The sequence below is a fragment of the Archocentrus centrarchus genome, chromosome 13 (assembly GCF_007364275.1).
Source record: "Archocentrus centrarchus isolate MPI-CPG fArcCen1 chromosome 13, fArcCen1, whole genome shotgun sequence".
NCBI lineage: Eukaryota > Metazoa > Chordata > Actinopteri > Cichliformes > Cichlidae > Archocentrus > Archocentrus centrarchus.
This window is the reverse complement of record NC_044358.1, coordinates 19134287-19152105: the sequence shown is the minus strand read 5'-3', so window position 1 is coordinate 19152105 and position 17819 is coordinate 19134287. Positions and strand designations below refer to the sequence as shown.

At 42.9% G+C, this 17819-nt stretch overlaps 1 protein-coding gene across 9 annotated transcripts in view; it reads left to right on the top strand.

The window, feature by feature from the left end:
• synrg (synergin, gamma) overlaps positions 1-17819 on the top strand; it is a 49870-nt gene extending 32051 nt beyond the window's left edge. For 4 of the 9 annotated variants that reach the window (XM_030743728.1, XM_030743727.1, XM_030743721.1 and 1 more), the window contains 9 exons: positions 3292-3843; positions 5340-5503; positions 5645-5698; positions 6144-6240; positions 7325-7473; positions 8175-8285; positions 8412-8450; positions 14241-14273; positions 16853-17819. In XM_030743728.1, coding sequence (XP_030599588.1) covers positions 3292-3843; positions 5340-5503; positions 5645-5698; positions 6144-6240; positions 7325-7473; positions 8175-8285; positions 8412-8450; positions 14241-14273; positions 16853-16984 — 1331 coding nt within the window. In that variant the 3' untranslated portion in view covers positions 16985-17819. The remainder of the gene's footprint in view (positions 1-3291; positions 3844-5339; positions 5504-5644; positions 5699-6143; positions 6241-7324; positions 7474-8174; positions 8286-8411; positions 8451-14240; positions 14274-16852) is intronic. The other 5 variants (XM_030743723.1, XM_030743722.1, XM_030743729.1 and 2 more) reach the window with 3 other exon arrangements.

The window sequence follows — 17819 nt, the reverse complement described above, 5'->3', positions numbered from 1 at the left end:
ACAGTATTTCTTTTCTCAAAAGTTCCTTTTGAGTCGCAAAAGGAACCAGATTTTCTTTCTCAGTATTTATTTATTTTTTAATCCGTTATCTGTGATATCGCAGCATGAATTTATATCATGTGTGGCTCTACGGTCTGGCTCTCTGAGAACATAATGACGTTAATATTACCCTTCCTGCCTTGCTTTTTGCTGCAGTGTGCCTGCCTTTTCAATTTGTGAAATTGACAAGAACGTAATACAAAATAACCATTTTATGCATAACAGTATTGCAAGTTGTTTTTATCAAGGGAGAAATGTGTACATGCAGATTTAATAGTGTATTTTTATTACAGGAATATGAGACTCTTATTTTGAGACTATAGAACGACTCCTCGATTTTGTTGTGATTTGCCAACTATGTAAATTAAATGTAGCTGACGGTATTTAGTAGGATCAAAGTATTTTAGTTTAATGTGGATCCAGTCATCGATGTTTTTAGTCAATAATGAAACATTATTATTCAAGGGAATTAATGAACATCAGTCTGCTTTGACAAACAATCACTGTAGCAAGAGAGGGGGGGAAAGGATACTGTCTCTTTAAATCTGTTCCTGCATCTGTGATTGGATGTAATGGAAGCCCTTACTGGGATGCCAGGTGTAAGGATGGCCCTTGTTTTCTGTAACCCTTTGAGGGCTTGGACAAGATCATTTCACGTGTTTACGTGCAGATTAATGCTGATATATTGATCTTATTTATTAAATATTAAATATGTACAGATGGCAGCTTCCTTGCTGCTCCTAAAGTTTAGCTTCCTCCCTGTCAGTTTCTCCCCTCAGGTCCTCAAAGGGTTAACACTTCCTGCCTTGTTCTTTGAAAAATCTTTCAACCTGGCTTTTTCAAGTGTTCTGTATTCAAATCTTTTTTCCAAAAGAAAAACACACCTGTTGCTTTACATCCTAATAGTAAAACAAAGTTTGTCATCTTCCCAGATTTACTGATTCTAGTCTGTGAATGTGCCTTCTCATTCTGCTTCTATATCCTCGGATTATCTTTGTTTTACCTTCTCGCTGTTTGTTTTCTTCCCTTTTCTCCTGACTCTGCATGCCCTTGTATTCCAAATGACTGAAATTTAATTTTCCAAGTGTTAGTTTGACTAAACCTCTTGTAATGATAGACCTCTTTCACAGTACTTTGTGACCTTTCTCTCTTTCTCTCTACTCATGTTGTCGTAATAAATATTACTGTTGGTATTGCTGAAACGCGTACCGTCTTATTTTCTCCTTTCCTTTCCTGTGAGGCGTAATGTGGTTCTAATGACAGGAGGCTTACACCACTCGATCCTTGTCAATTTCACAAATTGCTTTTTGTGTCTGAGAGTTCTGTCATGCAAAATAGGAAGGCTTCAACAAGGTGGATTTATGTGTTTGCGAGTGTCTGAAGGAGACCTGAATGCTAAAGCGTTGACAAATGTGTGCAAGCTGCGTAGCTGTCAGTATCGGTCATAAAGAAAGTGATCAAAAAAGAGGGCAGACGCAGTGACAGGAAAGATCTTTTATTGATGTCGTTGAAGCGTCTGCCTTGAGACCAAAGCCTTCAGGTTGCATTTGGTATGAAGAGATCAACTCTGATTATTGTTAGCAAAGCTGATTGTCACCAGTGAAAACAGCGGCTGTTATCATATAACCAGAGAAGACGAATTGTCCACAAAAAAGGGAAGGAAAAAAAAAAAAAAAAAAAGAAGTTGCATGACTCACCTCAGGCATAAAAACACCAAGAGATAATTTATTAAACCTCCAAAGTGTGAAAGGGAAGATGTATTACATCAACACAGAGAGCTGATGCAAGGCGGGACTGAGAAATGTGCTCACTGTCAGTTGCAAAAAATAAGTTTGTGGGTCCTGTGAATTTCTGCATTAATTACATATAAAATGTGATCTGATTGACATCAGTGTCACAGCTGCAGATGAACACAATCAGACTGAACCAATAACATACACACAGTTTGAGCATGCTCACAATGCAGGCTGGAAAAAGTTGATTATAAGTTCTAAATCAGGTCTAAAAACTGTTTTAGTTCATCAGTATTTTGGGGAGCAAGGGGACACAGCTTTTCACTGTAATCCTAAGGAAAACAGTCATTCTTGCATAATCCTTGCCTTTTTATAGTTGCTTCAAAGATGAGGGTCAAGCCTACAGCCAGCCAGACTTCTGCATACACATTAAACAGAAATTCACATTAACTTATATTCAGAGTTGAACCAGAGCCTCACAGATTTGTTCCAGGACAGCGATTTAACTGCACAATGACAGGCGCTCAGTAAGCTTGCTTTTATTTAGGAATATAACCAGAATACAACCAGCTGGCAACCAGCTTTGAGCTGAGTGTAAGAGAGACATGTTGCAGAGGAGTTGTGCCCAAGGGCGCAGACTGACTCCGGATGATTACAACATGTTTTCTGTGTTTGGAAATTAGACTTAGAGGCAGTCATCTGTACACTTTCATCAATCTGTCTGAGAACGGTTGCAATCAGGTTGCCTCCGACCTGTGCAGTCACCTTGCGATCAAACATAGTTGCTAGAACTAGTTGCAAAATGTGGAAAAAAATTCAGCGCAGTCATCACGCAAGCACCCAATTTTTTTTCACAAGAAAGTTTCTGTCCTATTTTTTTTCCTTTTGTGCGACTGAGCCATAAGTGATAGTTTTGGTTTTACCCCCACAGATTGGGAGATATTTCCAGGATTGTGGCGTTCATCCCTGGACACTGATGATAAATGGAGTTTCATTTCATTGAAGGTGCTCACAAGATTAAAACACGACAAAAAAAAAAAATGCCCTTCCTCAAAATAATAGTCCAGATACTCCAATAAAAATAAAATGGGAACAGGGGAGTGTTTTCTCAGGGATTGTTTCATTTGATTTAAAGTCGTAATGCAGATTAAGCCATTGTTTTTAAAGAAATGTCTCTGCCTGTATTTTTTAATTTTGTGAGCACAATGAAAACAAATATTAAAAAGCAGGTAAATTAAAAAAAAAAAAAAAAGTTCCCATGTGTTAGAGAGCACTCGAGGGAGGTGAGAAAATATGTTCTGAAATGTGGTTTAACTGATCCTTAATATTCTCAAAGGTGCTCATTTCTCAAGACTGAACTACCATTAGAAGACGAGACATCACTTATGTTGTAGATAAATGACAGTAATAATCCGACAGAAATCTCAGACCCCTGTCGAGGCCTATTAGTCTTCCTCCTATCATCACAGCATCTGTGCTATTCCGAGGAACCATCGGTATGTCTGTGTTGTCATTACAGAAGGAGACGACATGAAATTTGACCCGTTTGGGACGTCGGCCCTCAGCACCTTGGCCAGCTATGACTGGTCAGACCGGGAGGAGAGTCTGCCCGGTGAGGTCAGAAAGCCACAGAGCTTGGAAGGAGCTGCCCTTCCATCTTTAGTCCCCACACAGAGGAAGGAACTGACCTTTGGCAGCACTGAAAACGTCACAAACGGCTCCGTAGCAAAGATCATCACCTCCTTCCCCACAGAGGACAGTTCGTCCGCAGATGACAAGTTTGAGGCCTTCGCTGACTTTGGCTCCAGCGACCCGGGCGGTGTCGATGACGAGGACGACTTCGGAGACTTTGCGAGTACCGTCTCTGAGAAGTCAGACTCGCCAGCTGCCACGGCCGAGGCGGGCTCAGAGGGAAACCAGAGCGAGGCCTCAGATGAGTTCGGTGCCTTTCAGGGAGACAAGCCAAAGTTTGGCAAGTCTGACTTCCTGAAAGCCAGCACTCAGGCCAAAGTCAAGTCCAGCGAGGAGATGATCAAGAACGAGCTGGCAACTTTTGATTTGTCTGTTCAAGGTGAGTTTTCCTATTGATTTTTTTTCTTTCTTTCCAATTTGGCAGTTTATCCACTAGTAACTTGGCAGCTTTTATTTAAAAAAAAACAAAACAATTTATTGTTTTTCAGTTAAAAAAATTGTATCCACCAAACTGCCAAAAGCCAAATGCAATTTGGATTGATAGTTTTCTAACAAAAGAGGAGAAAATATTAATATTTGGCAACATGGAATAATTGATTATAACAAATGATTAGCTATTGAAAATTGAAAAACTAAGTCTCTGTAGATGGACTAATCACTTAATTGTAGCAGTTTTGGCACTTGAGTGTTAGTATCTTGTTCTGGTTCTTTTGCCTGATTATTCCTCTGGGCACTCAGGCTTCCTCTCACAGTCTAAAGACTTGCATGTTAGGTTAATTAAAGCTTCTTTCAACTGCTCTCTTATTCACGAGGGGTCGCCACAGCGGATGGATCCACATGTTTGATTTTACAATGGATGCCCTTCCTGATGCAACCTCCCAGGGATTTGTCTCTCCTCCTGGTCTTGAAATGGCGAACTTTCACATATTGGGCGATTGTGTCAACCACTGCACATGCATGTTAGGTGATGATTCTAAATTGGCGGTTGGTGTAAGGAAGCTAAAAAGTGCTTAGCAATTTGAGTCAATAAGACCAGATAATAATGGTGGTCCATTCCGCTTAACATGTATTTTTTAAAGAAATGTGTGACTCTTCTGGCCAGCTGTAAATCCTTAGCCCTGTACTCTGCTCAAGCATGCCACCACCACAGGCAGGGCCCATCAGATGTGTAATAAAGCTGTCAGACATTAGATGGTAGTGTTGAGATGACAGCTCCACTCTAATGGCAGCAACTGGTGAGATGGATTAGCAGATGCCCACAAATCCATAAGCAGAAATTAACCGTATCCACTTAGAGGCTGTTCATTTTCCAACTGCTGTTTGCTGGCGTTATGTTCCACAAATAATTTATTACAGTTTCCTGCACTGTGATCAAAGCCTCGTGCAGATTCATTTCCCTGTGCCGAAGTTAATGTGTGTGAAGAAGCAGGCTTCGCTAACTCCTGTTCGCCCTGTGGCTCAGTGACCTGATCATAGTGGGGGGTTTTGGTGGAGGGTGAGTGGGTGTGGGGAGGATGATGTCTCTGTGGGTGGTGGCAGATTACCTGTGTGTACATGGCTAGCCCCAGTGGAAAAGTCTGGGCTTCACTTGTGTTTGTGCCCGTGTTTGTTGTGGTACTTTGCCAGGGCTTTAGTCCTTCTATGAATTATTCATACCTGCATATTTGTGCCTCTGTTTTGTACCTAATTATTGTTTGTCACAAATTAAGTATTTACTCATGCTGTCCCTGTCTGGGAGGAATTAACCACAAACACAATGGAAGTATAATGGTTGAACAGAAACAAGTGCGCAGGCCAAAATGAGTTGCATCACCACAGGTTGCTGAATTGATATTTCTCTCATTTCCCGTCTCTTCTGTCTCGCCTTTGCTTCAGGCTCCCACAAACGCAGTCACAGTTTGGGTGAGAAGGAGATCGGGCGTTCGCCCCCATCTCCGGCACCAGAGCAGCCCTTCAGAGACCGATCCAACACCCTGAACGAGAAGCCCGCCCTGCCTGTCATCAGGGACAAGTACAAGGACCTGACTGGCGAGGTGGAGGTGAGGAGGGCACCCCAATACCAGTAGATTTCAGAACAATATTCGGGCTGTTAAAGCTTCAAAATACAAAAATGTTCCTTTTCTTCTTTTCTGTTTCTCCTTTGTGTTCATTTGAGATAATTTTGTGCTGTGTTGCTGCAGGAGAGCGAGCGCTACGCCTATGAGTGGCAGAGGTGCCTGGAAAGCGCTCTGGAGGTTTGTATTTGTTTGTGTCCTGTATCTGACCTCTTACCTGGGAGACTTAATTGTGAGAGCAACTGCAAATGTAGTAGACTAATTAAGATAACCAAAGTGCACTGCGGTGTTTTTCTGCCAGGGCTTCACTTGTCACGTATGTCTTGGGATGAATTTATTTTCTTTAAGCCTGCAAATATAAATTTAGGAGTTCTGTTTTTTAAGGCTCATCAAAAAGTGAGGATGATGCATGACTTGAATAAACTGTCTCTTTTAGTGCTGGAATATTTATTTTTGGTTTTAGTCTGACATTTTACAATCCCAGGTAAAGGCCATAATTGTGACATGCTTCAAGATTTACAGCAACTGTTGACTGCCCATTATGAGTTTGATAAACAAAAGCAGGATGTAAGCAGGATGAAAAGCAGGTATGGAATAACACCAGCTTCTGTCCTTCCACGTTAAGGTCATTACCAAAGCCAACAACACCCTGAACGGCATCAGCAGCTCGTCTGTCTGCACTGAGGTCATCCAGTCTGCTCAGGGCATGGAGTACCTGCTCGGTGAGGAGCTGCACTAATGCACACATACACACACAAACGACTATAAACCCACCGAGGGCATCATTTATCAAATCACACACGGAAAGCGCTCTAAATCTGTGTGCAATAACCAGCACTTTGCACAAGAAAATCTCCATTCATCATCCACAAACCACAGATCAACCTTATATATTGTAAACCATTTTCTTTTCAAATGGCTTTAAATAGTTCTCACAGCCACCAAAATGAGAGTTGGTCCTGATCAATGAAGTAGTGCTAAATATATATATATATATATATATATAACTGCCACAAGAGTAAGACGGTCCACCTCATCAGTATCGCCTCTGGATGGAAAAATTGCTTCAGTAATTGGTGAGGTGTCTCTGGCAGAAATCATCCCTGAAGGTGATGCTTGACACGGTCTGTGACTCTCCACAAAGCACAGAGGAGGCAGGACCATCACGAGTAACCGCTTTATTTTATGGTGCTGTGATTGTTTTGGAGTTTTACGGCCACGAGTCTCACACATAGAACTGAAAACACAAGCAATTTTACCTGACCCCCCATCCCCCCCCCAACATGACTTGTGAGTTCATTCAGATTACCTCTATAGAACAAGGGCGACTTAATGGCAAGACAATGCAAACACAATTTACTGATTTCTCCTCACTCTGCAAAAAAAAAAAAAAAAAAAAAAAAGCAGGTCCCTAAAAATGTGTGCTGTATGCTAAAATTCACCTGTAAGGTAAGCTCACCCTTTGCATGTTTGATGATATTGATAAGCCTTGAAACATTTGCACACACAGAGCTAATGCTGCTACATTAAGATAAAAAAAAAATGAGGCCTTGGGAGCCTCAGAGGAAACAAGAGCCTGTTAAAGGCGGCTGTGTGTGGCCTAACACCCTGCGAAGGACACAGAGGACAAGATTAAGATGAGCTCTGGTGTGATGGCTTATCTCTGTTCGGTCTGACAAGGTCCTGCTGCTTTACTGTTTCTCTGCTTTTAATGAGCTGAGCGGCTGACGCGTCACGGTGAGGTGCTCGACACCGAGTAAGAATAGTGTGTTTTTGTGACGTGCGCGTTTGTGTTTTCTCTGTCAGGTGTGGTGGAAGTTTATCGCGTCACCCGGCGTGTGGAGCTGGGCATCAAGGCGACGGCAGTGTGCTCGGAAAAGCTGCAGCAGCTGCTGAAGGACATCAGCCGCGTGTGGAACAACCTCATAGGCTTCATGTCGCTGGCCAAGCTCGCTGTAAGATGCTCAGAAACGTTTGTACGAACACACCAGAGCACAGGACAGACCCAGATTTACACACTTGGTTGCTTTTATTTCCTTCTTTTTTAAGTGGAAATGCATATCGATAAGCACTGAAGGTCAGTTATCAGTGCAAGTCTTGCCAATACCATGATTAAGTGTTAGTGAATCCAGTATTGTCAGTCCATTAGGATGAAATCAATGATTCACTGATTTGAAAGTAATGCAGATGGAGCCTTTTGGTAGGCTGGTGCTTGGATCAGCAGGGATGACGAAGACTGTAAAGATTTATTTACCCAGCTGTCTCCAAGTGTCTGTAAAACAGGAAGCAAGAGGAGGAGGAGGAGGACTGTTCTCATCCACAGAGCCAGCCGAGGAGGAACACTGTTTATAGAAGATAAAAACGATTTAGTGTGTTGAGAAAGGAGACATGGAGAAATGTAACAAATGTTTAATTAAAGCAGGGATGCAGGTTTCTTTCCTTAAAGGGGAAAAAGAGATGTAAACTTGAGCATTGTTTGCTTTGTTTGTTTTTTTTTTCACTCCAAAGTCGTGGCAAGTCTTTAAAAAAAGTTGATGATGCTTGGAGATATTTACTGTAAGCAGACTTGTTCTCTCTGTTATTATAAGAATAGAAATCACTACATTTTGCCCTGCGGCAGGGAAGTAAAACGTCTGTATGTTTTTTGTGTGTCTAGCCTGATGAAAGCTCCCTGGATTTCTCCTCCTGTATTCTGAGGCCGGGCATCAAGAATGCAAAAGACTTGGCTTGTGGGGTTTGTCTGCTCAACGTCGACGCTCGCAGCAAGGTTTGTGAGCGCGCACCCTCGCACGGAGTAACTGTTAGTGGATACATTTTTTTTACACAGATGTTGTTGTGCTCATCCACAGCGGATAACAACTGACATTTCTTTGACTTTGAAACGTTTTTCCAGAACAAAGAAGAAAGCGCTATTGGACGTCTGTTTAAACGAGTATGAGACAGTCAACTGTCATCCAAATCTCATTCCACTCTTTCCTGTTGGGGTCCTCGGTGGGGGTCTATCCTCCTCTTACTGATGAGCCCTGTGGGGAGCCAAAGTGACAGGATTCCCTTCTCTGCACTGCTCCTCTATTAGAGGCACACGGTTTTCTGCCTAAACACATACATCAACATGAAAAATACAGAAAGCATCAGCCAAAAATCAAAACCCCAACCCCTTGCACCACAGTGCCCGTCAAAGCTTTTTCCTCCTTGCAGCGCATATGATTCAAGTAATGATGATTGAACACCTGAGTTCGTAGCGAAGATCAAATACTTTTCAGCTGTCACGTCTTCCAGTTACAGCTAACTGTTGTCTCCATGAGTTTGAGCAGAATCCAAGTGACTGTTTATGATTTTTTTATGGTTCCCACTCACTGGTTTGATAACTTGCCGCAGATCAAAATACTTTTAAAGAGGCCTCATGTGATAGCTCTCCAAATTCTGCAGAGGTACAACTTGTTGAAACCTTATTTTAGGGGAAAAGTCCGCACAGTTTTGTCAGATTTTGATGGTGATTCTGTATATGCAGTTTCTATGTATAGAATCACCATACTGAAATTGAAATTAATGTTAATTTAGATATTCCTTCACATCAGCTACCCACATGGAGGTATTACTTAGAAGGCTGCAGAGTGGAGAGACTTGCTTCTAAAAGGACTGTGGAAATAGAAGACTGTATCTGATAACACTTTCTTTTAATGTTACCCAGAAACAATACTAATAGTCTTGGAAGCGATACTGCAAAGTCAGTGTTTCGTCAGTTTTCCCTTTTTACACTCTCCAGACTCTCCAAATGCCAGGTGTCACTGCTATTAGTGCCCCACAATGTGAACAAAGTCAGAGCTTGACAGGCTCTGATCAGACAGTCACTGTAGGGGAGACAGTCGGCAGACAGTCACTTTAGGTCGTCTCCCAGCTTTTATAGTGAAGTATGAAGTTAGAAGTGTCCACGGATAACAATGTGCGCTCTTGAAGTAAATGACAGAGAGGGAAGATGTCACTTTGGCACCTCGGGGTGGGTTTTTTTCACTCTGTGATTGCTTCCTCAAGGTCACGAAGGTTGTTACTTTGTCTTGGAAGGGCTTCATTTTCTTTTCTGCCACCTCCATCTCGAGGTAGATGCTCACTTTGCCACTTTGAGCTAACAACCATTCTAATAACTGTTCAGAGAACAGGGCAAGATGTCTGTACCTCTTTGCCTACGGTGGCTGTGATTTTCATCAACGTGGGCCATTAACGGTATTCTCAGACCCTGCGGTTTAGAGGGCAGGATGGTGGCGTTGATTGTTTCTTGCAATCCGTCTGCTGCTCTGCCAGAGCCAGATGGATAGTCCAGGCAAGATAAGGCTGACTGAGAGGCATCTAGGCTGTGAGCAGATGTGGCTTACACATTAGTCATAAGAAGGGAGAACGGAGGATAATAGACCTGCACACACAAACGCACACACTCTCACCTCTCGCTCTTGTGTGCACAGACTCAGTCTGAAATTAATGCAGTTTTATTTTGTCCCTGTGCCACAAGCATGAGATTAATAACCCATCTTTTAATTACATTTTTGGCACAACCACCCTGGTAAGAATGCATAAAAGCCGAGTTGAGAATAGCATCCCCTCTGAGTATAATGAAGTGAAAGAACAGCTTTGGCTACAGCAGACGGCACCGATTGTTGCATTGTCCCTCAGTGAAGAGGTGCCGATTTGTTTTCCAACCAAAGGTGCGGGCGGGTGGAGACGTTGATGTCGCATCAAAGTAATGCAAAAAAAAAAAAATGCTCGACAGCCGATGAGCTCAGTGGCTCCTGTTCAGTTCATGTTTTGAATTCTCATCTTTCAAATTATTCTTGATTCAAACAGAGCCAAACAGTCACATTCAGCCAGACTCACCGTGTTCCTGCTGGGCTAATATTTTGGGTTGTTGCACCTTTTTATTTTATTTTATTTTTTCTTCTGCATGTCTTTGGGTTAAGGGGCTTGGATGGGCGACTGCCAGCAGCTTCATCTCTCCTCAGTTTGTCAGTCAGAAGCAGCAGCAGTTTCACCCTAAGTGATACTTAGGATGCTCCAGCTCCTCCACTAAACGATAAATGCTAATTTAGGCAATTACGGGGAGAAGGACTGGAAAGGAGTTTAAGCTGAATAATTTAGCATTTCTGGCTATTTATTTTAATGCAGCTTTCTGAAGTGCCTCAAGCATTTGGATTATCAAGTTGAAAGTGTGTAGCTTTGACAGCAGCACACAGGAGTTTGGACCACAGCTTTGTTCTTGGGTTGCCCATCTCCTTCACAGCATGCTTCAAACTGGTTGAAGTTAGCAGGGTTCCTACACAGACAAAGAAAGTCTGGGAAATGACATACCGTGTAATGCCAAGCTTAAAGAGTTTGGGAATTGAAAGAGCACTCTCTGAAAATGCTCAAAAGTAAATCAACACATCTGGAGATGAGAGGAACTGAACAGAGTGAAAGTTGAGATGTTTTTCTTACTCGTTCAGCAGTCATCCCTGCAGCAGATGAAGGTAGTTGCGTGAAAGCAGAACTAGAAGAAAAGTCTAAAAATGCGACCCTCGTTCCAAAAAAAAGTTGGGATTTCTTTTACAAAACCTGCTCACACAGGCCTAGAGACTGGTCAGCGAACCAGCGAATGAACGTTCTCTCTTTGTGGTTTATAACTTTCACTGCTGCTCTGCGAATAGTTGGCAAGTGTTGACAAGTCGGCGTCTTCCATTCAAACCACAAGCAACCATGGCAATCTGCTGATGATCAAAGCAATGAAACGGAGGTTTATGCTGAAGCTCCTTCTTTGCTACTGATTTCACCTGGTGACAGCCAACTAGTCTCTAGGCCTGTGTGACTGAGGCCTTAATCCTCATCCACACAGGATGTGATCCGCTTCTCAAATGTCACTTTGTTGCTAATTGTTGGTCACTAGCAGACGTTCCAGTCTATGGTTGCCTAGGTTACCCTCTTATCTATTTACAGCCAGGTCATATACACTATATTGCTAAAAAGTATTCGCTCATCTGCATTCACACACACATGAACTTCAGTGACATCCCATTCCTACCGTTTGCAGCTATAACAGCTTCAACTCTTCTGGGAAGGCTTTCCACAAGGTTTAGGAGTGTGTTTATGAGTGTCGCTCTAATTCATCCCTAAGGTGTTTGGTCGGCATCTCCGGCTCAGGAACGAGTTCTTGCCTCAAGTGGAGGAGTTTAAGTATCTCGGGGTCTTGTTCACGAGTGATGGGAGAAGGGAACGGGAGATCGACAGGCGGATCGGGGCTGCTTCTGCAGTGATGCGGACGCTGCACCGGTCCGTCGTGGTGAAGAGGGAGCTTAGCGTAAAAGCGAAGCTCTCGATTTACCAGTCGATCTACGTTCCTACCCTCACCTATGGTCATGAGCTTTGGGTAGTGACCGAAACAATAAGATCGCGAATACAAGCGGCAGAAATGAGTTTCCTTCGAAGGGTGGCTGGCCTCTCCCTTAGAGATAAGGTGAGGAGTGCGGCCATCCAGGAGGGGCTCAGAGTAGAGCCGCTGCTCCTCCACATCGAAAGGAGCCAGTTGAGGTGGCTCGGGCATCTAATTAGGATGCCTCCTGGCCGCCTCCTGGGTGAGGTGTTCCGGGCATGTCCCACCGGGAAGAGGCCCCGTGGTAGACCCAGGACACGCTGGAGAGATTATGTATCTCGGCTGGCCTGGGACCGCCTTGGGGTCCCTCCGGATGAGCTGGAGGAGGTGGCTGGGGAGAGGGAAGCCTGGGCTTCTCTGCTTAGGCTTTGCCCCCGCGACCCGGCCCCGGATAAGCGGAAGAAAATGGATGGATGGATGGGTGTTTGGTCGGGTTGAGGTCAGGACTCTGTGCAGGTCAGTCAAGTTCTTCCACACCAAACTCACTCTGTCTTTATGTTCCCTCCTCCACCAAACTTTACACTTGGCACAATGCAGTCAGAGAAGTACTGTTCTCCTGGCAACCACCAAACCCAGACTTGTCCATTGGATTGCCAGATGGAGAAGTGTAATTCATCACTCCAGAGAACATGTCTCCACTGCTCGAGTCCAGTGGTGGAGTACTTTACATCACTGCATCCGTCGCTTTGCATTGCACTTGGTGATGGAAGGCTTGAATGCAGCTGCTCGGCCATGGAAACCCATTCCACGAAGCTCTCTGCACACAGTTCTTGAGCTAATCTGAAAGTTACATGAAGTTTGGGGGTCTTTAGCAATCGACTCTACAGAAAGTTCGCAACCTCTGTGCACTATGTGCTGACCCTGCTCTGTAATTTTACATGGCCTACCACTTCATGGCTGAGTTGTTGTTCCCAGTCGCTTCCACTTTGTTGTAATACCGCTAACAGTTGACTGGAATATTTAGTAGCGAGGAAATTTCACAGCTGGAGTTTTTGCACAGGTGGTATCCTATCACGGTACCACGCTGGAATTCTCTGAGCTCCTGAGAGCGACCCATTCTTTCACAAATATTTGTAGAAGCAGTCTGCACGCCTAGGTGCTTGGTTTATACACCTGTGACCATGGAAGTGACTGAAACACCTGAATTCAATGATTTGGATGGGTGAGTGAATACTTTTGGCAATATAGTGTATCAATCAATGATAAATTCTTCTCTGATTGGTAGTCACTTCAGTCGCCTGCCTTAAAGTGTGAAAAGCTTAACTTAGTACCCACCCACTTTGCACCGTCAGTGGTTGTTCTGGCCAATCGCTGAATCTCATTGATTTTCAAAACCACATTGCTGCTGGTCACTTCCTGTGTGGGTGGGGCTTTACTTGTTGAAAGAAGAGGTTATGCAAAACAGTGGAAGCCATGCCCCCACCCCAACTTTCTTTAAATATCTCACTGGTAGCAGATGGTTTTCAAAAATACAACTGAATGTAAGATTGAAATTATTTTCAAATGATTGCATTATTTACATTTTTACTCACCAACTTTTTTTTGGAAATGGGTTTGTACTAAAAGTAATAATCGGTAGATTTTGTGTGACCTCAAACAGATGTGAGGTGTGGAATAGCATCAGTAGTATGAATTACTTTCTGGTTTACGATTTAAGGTGAAATAAGAAGTAGCAAACATAGTGCCTGACTCCAAATCTCATGATGTAGCATCTACAGCTTGTAGCTTTTTTTTTGCAGTTTCAGTTGATCAGCTGACTGTTTCAGTCAACCCATGATACTGTTGTAGCAAATGATCAAGTGATCAGATCAAAAGATCAAAACACGAGGGATTGATAAAGGTTTTTGGAGCAGACGCTTTTCCTTCCTTTGTTCTGTGTAACATCTCATCTTTTTGGAGCAGGTAATGACGGCCCTGAGGGGCAGTTTCTAACCTTTAGTTTAATGTCAGTTGATAACTAATTTTAAGCACAGACGCAGGTTCATGTGAGGGGTAGCCACTGCAGTGGCAGCTTTTCTACTTCTGTCTACAACCCAGATTTGTCCTATAGTGCTAGATTAACTGTGACAAACCGCGCTGATCTGCTCCAGCGAGCACACTGGCCAAAATCTTCAGTCAATATTTGAGATCGATCAAGGCAAAATCTCTTGAATTCTGAGTTGGAAAATGTGTAGGAGCCCTGAGGGTAAAAACTCTGACTCTTTCATGCTTTCACCCACAAACATGCTGCGAAAACTGGTGAAATGGCTGCTTGCTGCTCATTCTGTGCACACTTTGCTCTGGGCGTTGCATGAATATGCTTCACCTCTCTGACTGCTCTTGTGCTTACAGGCATTGACTAACGACAGGGAGAGGAGCTTAAGGGTAATTATGCCTTGTTTATTTTTAACTCCTATGAAAATAGTTTGAATTTAAGCTTAATTTTCATATCTGAACAGATAGAGGAACCGTTTGAATCCCTAACCTTCACATGCAGATGAAAGGTCAGGTGAATTAGTGGAGTCTCTGTATTATCTGACAACTCCAGTTTGAAAGCATAAAAACCCACGCTGTTGTTTCACGGCAGGCTTTTATTAACCTTTATTAACCAGGCATTAAAAACAAATTATTTTCCAAGGCAGGCTGCGTAAAAGAAATTAGCCTCCCTTCACTGACACACAGGTGAAGTCTGGAGCAGGAAAAGTCACTGCAGTGAAAGCAGGGGTGTGTTTTGGTGTGACCACCCTTTCATTTTGCATCTTCTCCCGCCAAAATTTCCAGCTTTGGCGCTCCTCTAAGTGCAGGTTTGTGGAAGCAAGTAGGCCAGGGCTCAAAGGGGCTCTGAAAGGAAATCCAGTGAAATGTGAGCGTGCGAGGGAAAAAGTGGAAATGTGTCATTCAGCTTGTCTGAGAAAGTCCTTCATTGAGCGGAGATTCTGTGCTGCAGACTGCATTCAGGCAGGTGGAGATGTATTTGACTTAATGGTGTGTTGTGCTGGTGTATTTCTGCATGCGTCTCCCCTCTGCTTCTGTGTGGGAGGCTGTGATTCACTGCACATGACTCATTCCTCTCTCCGGCTTCAGCTCCATTATTTCACCGGGGATGCAAACTCCTAAACTGCACATCACACACATTAGCATCTTCTGATTGCATGCAATGCGCTGCAGCTGGGCCCGGCGAAATTGCAAACTTTCATCAGAGTCCTCGTGTGTGTGTGTGTGTGTGTGTGTGTGTGTGGGGGGGGGGGGGGGGGGGTGGGGGGGGGTCAGTTCGACACATTTCAGACAATATTTTTCAGAATCAAATCACATCGTGACGCAGAAGGCTTTGCGGTGAGGGATTGTTACCCTTTTTGTCTCAACAGAATAAGTGAGGCGATCCATATTTGTGAATACAGAGCACAGACACCGATGGGAATAAAGTGTTCTGCAGCCCTGACTCACATCAGCTTCAGTCACAGCACAATGTGCTTTATCAGATTTCCTTTCCTTTTAGTTTATTTTGACCCACTCTGCAGATTTGGGATTGTGTTCGGGACCTCAGGCCAGATTTTCCAGCAGGTTTGAATGTGAGATTGCTCTCATGTTTAAACGTTCTGGCAAAGGTTCAGCTCATCATTCTTGGTCGGCATTTTTCTGAGAATTTCTCAGTTAACACCCCCCCACACACACACACACACACACACACACACACACACACACACACAAATTTACCATAAAAAAGTGCAGACACGGTTTCATCTGATTAGACATGCAGCCTCCTGTGTTTTGATTGAGATAAATCAGTATTCATGAAGATGTCTATGGCTGTTTTGATGGATCTCATGCATAACTTCAGATAAAAAAAAATCTTGATGTCTAAATTATTTCTTTAAGGAACATTTTAAATCCATATGTTGTATATAAAGGCGATGCCTGCACAGTACCTCTCATCTTATGTCTCTCTCTAAATGTCAGCCGTGCACATTTATTTGTTCCAGCACAGTTTCAGAAATACTAGGGGCGCCTTCGTTCCTTCCTGAGTTTATACATATATAAAACTGTAAATGTGACACAGCATGAGCGTCCTTTGATGTCAACCACAGCCACATTTTTTTAAATCTGCAGAAAATCTTTAGATTTATTTTGACGCCTTGTAAACAATCAGATTTGGTTATGATCAGTAAGATGTTCACAGCATGTGGCTCTCACAGTATTTCTGTGGATAGAAAATTTGTACCAGTTGGACTATTATTCATACACTATTTTTTTTTTTCTTATCTTCCTTTTCCTGTACTCCCATATAATTTTATGCAGGCCATTTTAAAGAACTTGATTTTTTTTTTTTTTCTCCTTTCCCCAGTAGGCGTTGCCCATGTGTACTGAAATACTTTGCTTGCCAGAGGCAGATTTTCTACTGCGTAACTTGGCTGGAATTTATTGCAGGGTCACCTACATTGAAGCTGCACTGTGTACCGCCGTGCTGCTCTCAGAAAATAAGTGATTCATACTTGGAATACTCTTTTATAAATGCCATCACATAGCTGCATGTTACAAGCATGCATCACATTTCCTAGTTAATTTATATGTCTGTACAGGTGTGTATTCCCTGTAGCTTTCCAAAAAAAAAAAAGAGGCTTTAAAAGCTGCTTTCAGCTGCCCCCTTATTTGCAAGGGATCACCCCAGCAGTATCTGTGCATGTTTTGATTTGGCAGATTTTCTTTTTTTACGCTGGATGCCCTTAAATATTTGTTTTTGGGTCTGACCAAATGTAGACATAGAACTAACTGCATTGGGGTTCTCCGTCTGAGGATCACCGCCTTCGGTTGTTGGTCTGACATGTTGCAGCAGGCTGTTTTGTGCTAGTTAAAATAAACTAGATTTTTCCCTTTCGGCAGCGTTAAAATGAAGTCCCGGTGCTGCAGAATCCTCCTCTCAGGTGCAGGTTTATCGTCTTTAATATTTCACTCTTTCACTCAAACAGGCGTTCAACTCGGAGACGGACAACTTCAAGCTGATGTACGGGGGTCATCAGTACCACGCCAGCTGTGCCAACTTCTGGATTAACTGTGTGGAGCCCAAACCCCCGGGCCTCATCCTGCCTGACCTGCTCTGAGCTGCCATGGTAACAGAGCAGGGGCTAATTACCATCAGATAGGTGTCTGCAGTCACTGGATTCCTATAATTTTTTTTTTTTTTTTATTTATTATTTAAATCCTAAAATCTCACTTAGGCTATGTTCATGTGCAGATCTTTTCTCCGAATATTCACCATCTACAATGTTACGGTTGATCTATTCCTTCAAGCATACAGGTTAGCAGGGGAGGTCATATTTATATCTTATTAAAGCTGCTCTTGACAATTTATTTCTGACTATCAGCACAGAAATACAATATTAAGAAATAATGACTAATCAGTGAGTCCTATTTAAATTAGGTGTGCAGTATCCTTAAAACACTGGCAGAGGAGGTTGTTGCTTCTGTTTGAATTGTATTTTGTTTGCAGTGAATCAGACTTACTGAATATGATTGAAGTCTACCATTGAATTACTTGAATTGTATTTCTGTGTCGGGTCTGTTGGATGAAACTCTCTGGCTGTTATGGTTTTAATGTCTTTTTGGAAATCTTTAACATTCAAACCATCACTGCTGTGCTGGGGTGCAGGCGGTTCTCTTTTTCTGCGTTGTGTTTTAGCTGCTTCGAATGTCTTTTGCACCATTTGTGAGGAAACTTTAACGCCTCTTTGGGTATTTAAATTGTATTTTGTTGCCGTTCGGGACTTGAAGGGAATCGTGTAGCTCTTTGTGTTGGTGTTGTGTGCAGAACTGAAAGTCAGAGAATTTAACTAATGCTGAACTCAAACTGCAGCAGCATTTTCTGTATATTACAGTGTCATGCTGCAGCTTTGTAATTACTACCAACTGTAATGTGAATGTTATGTAAATAAATTA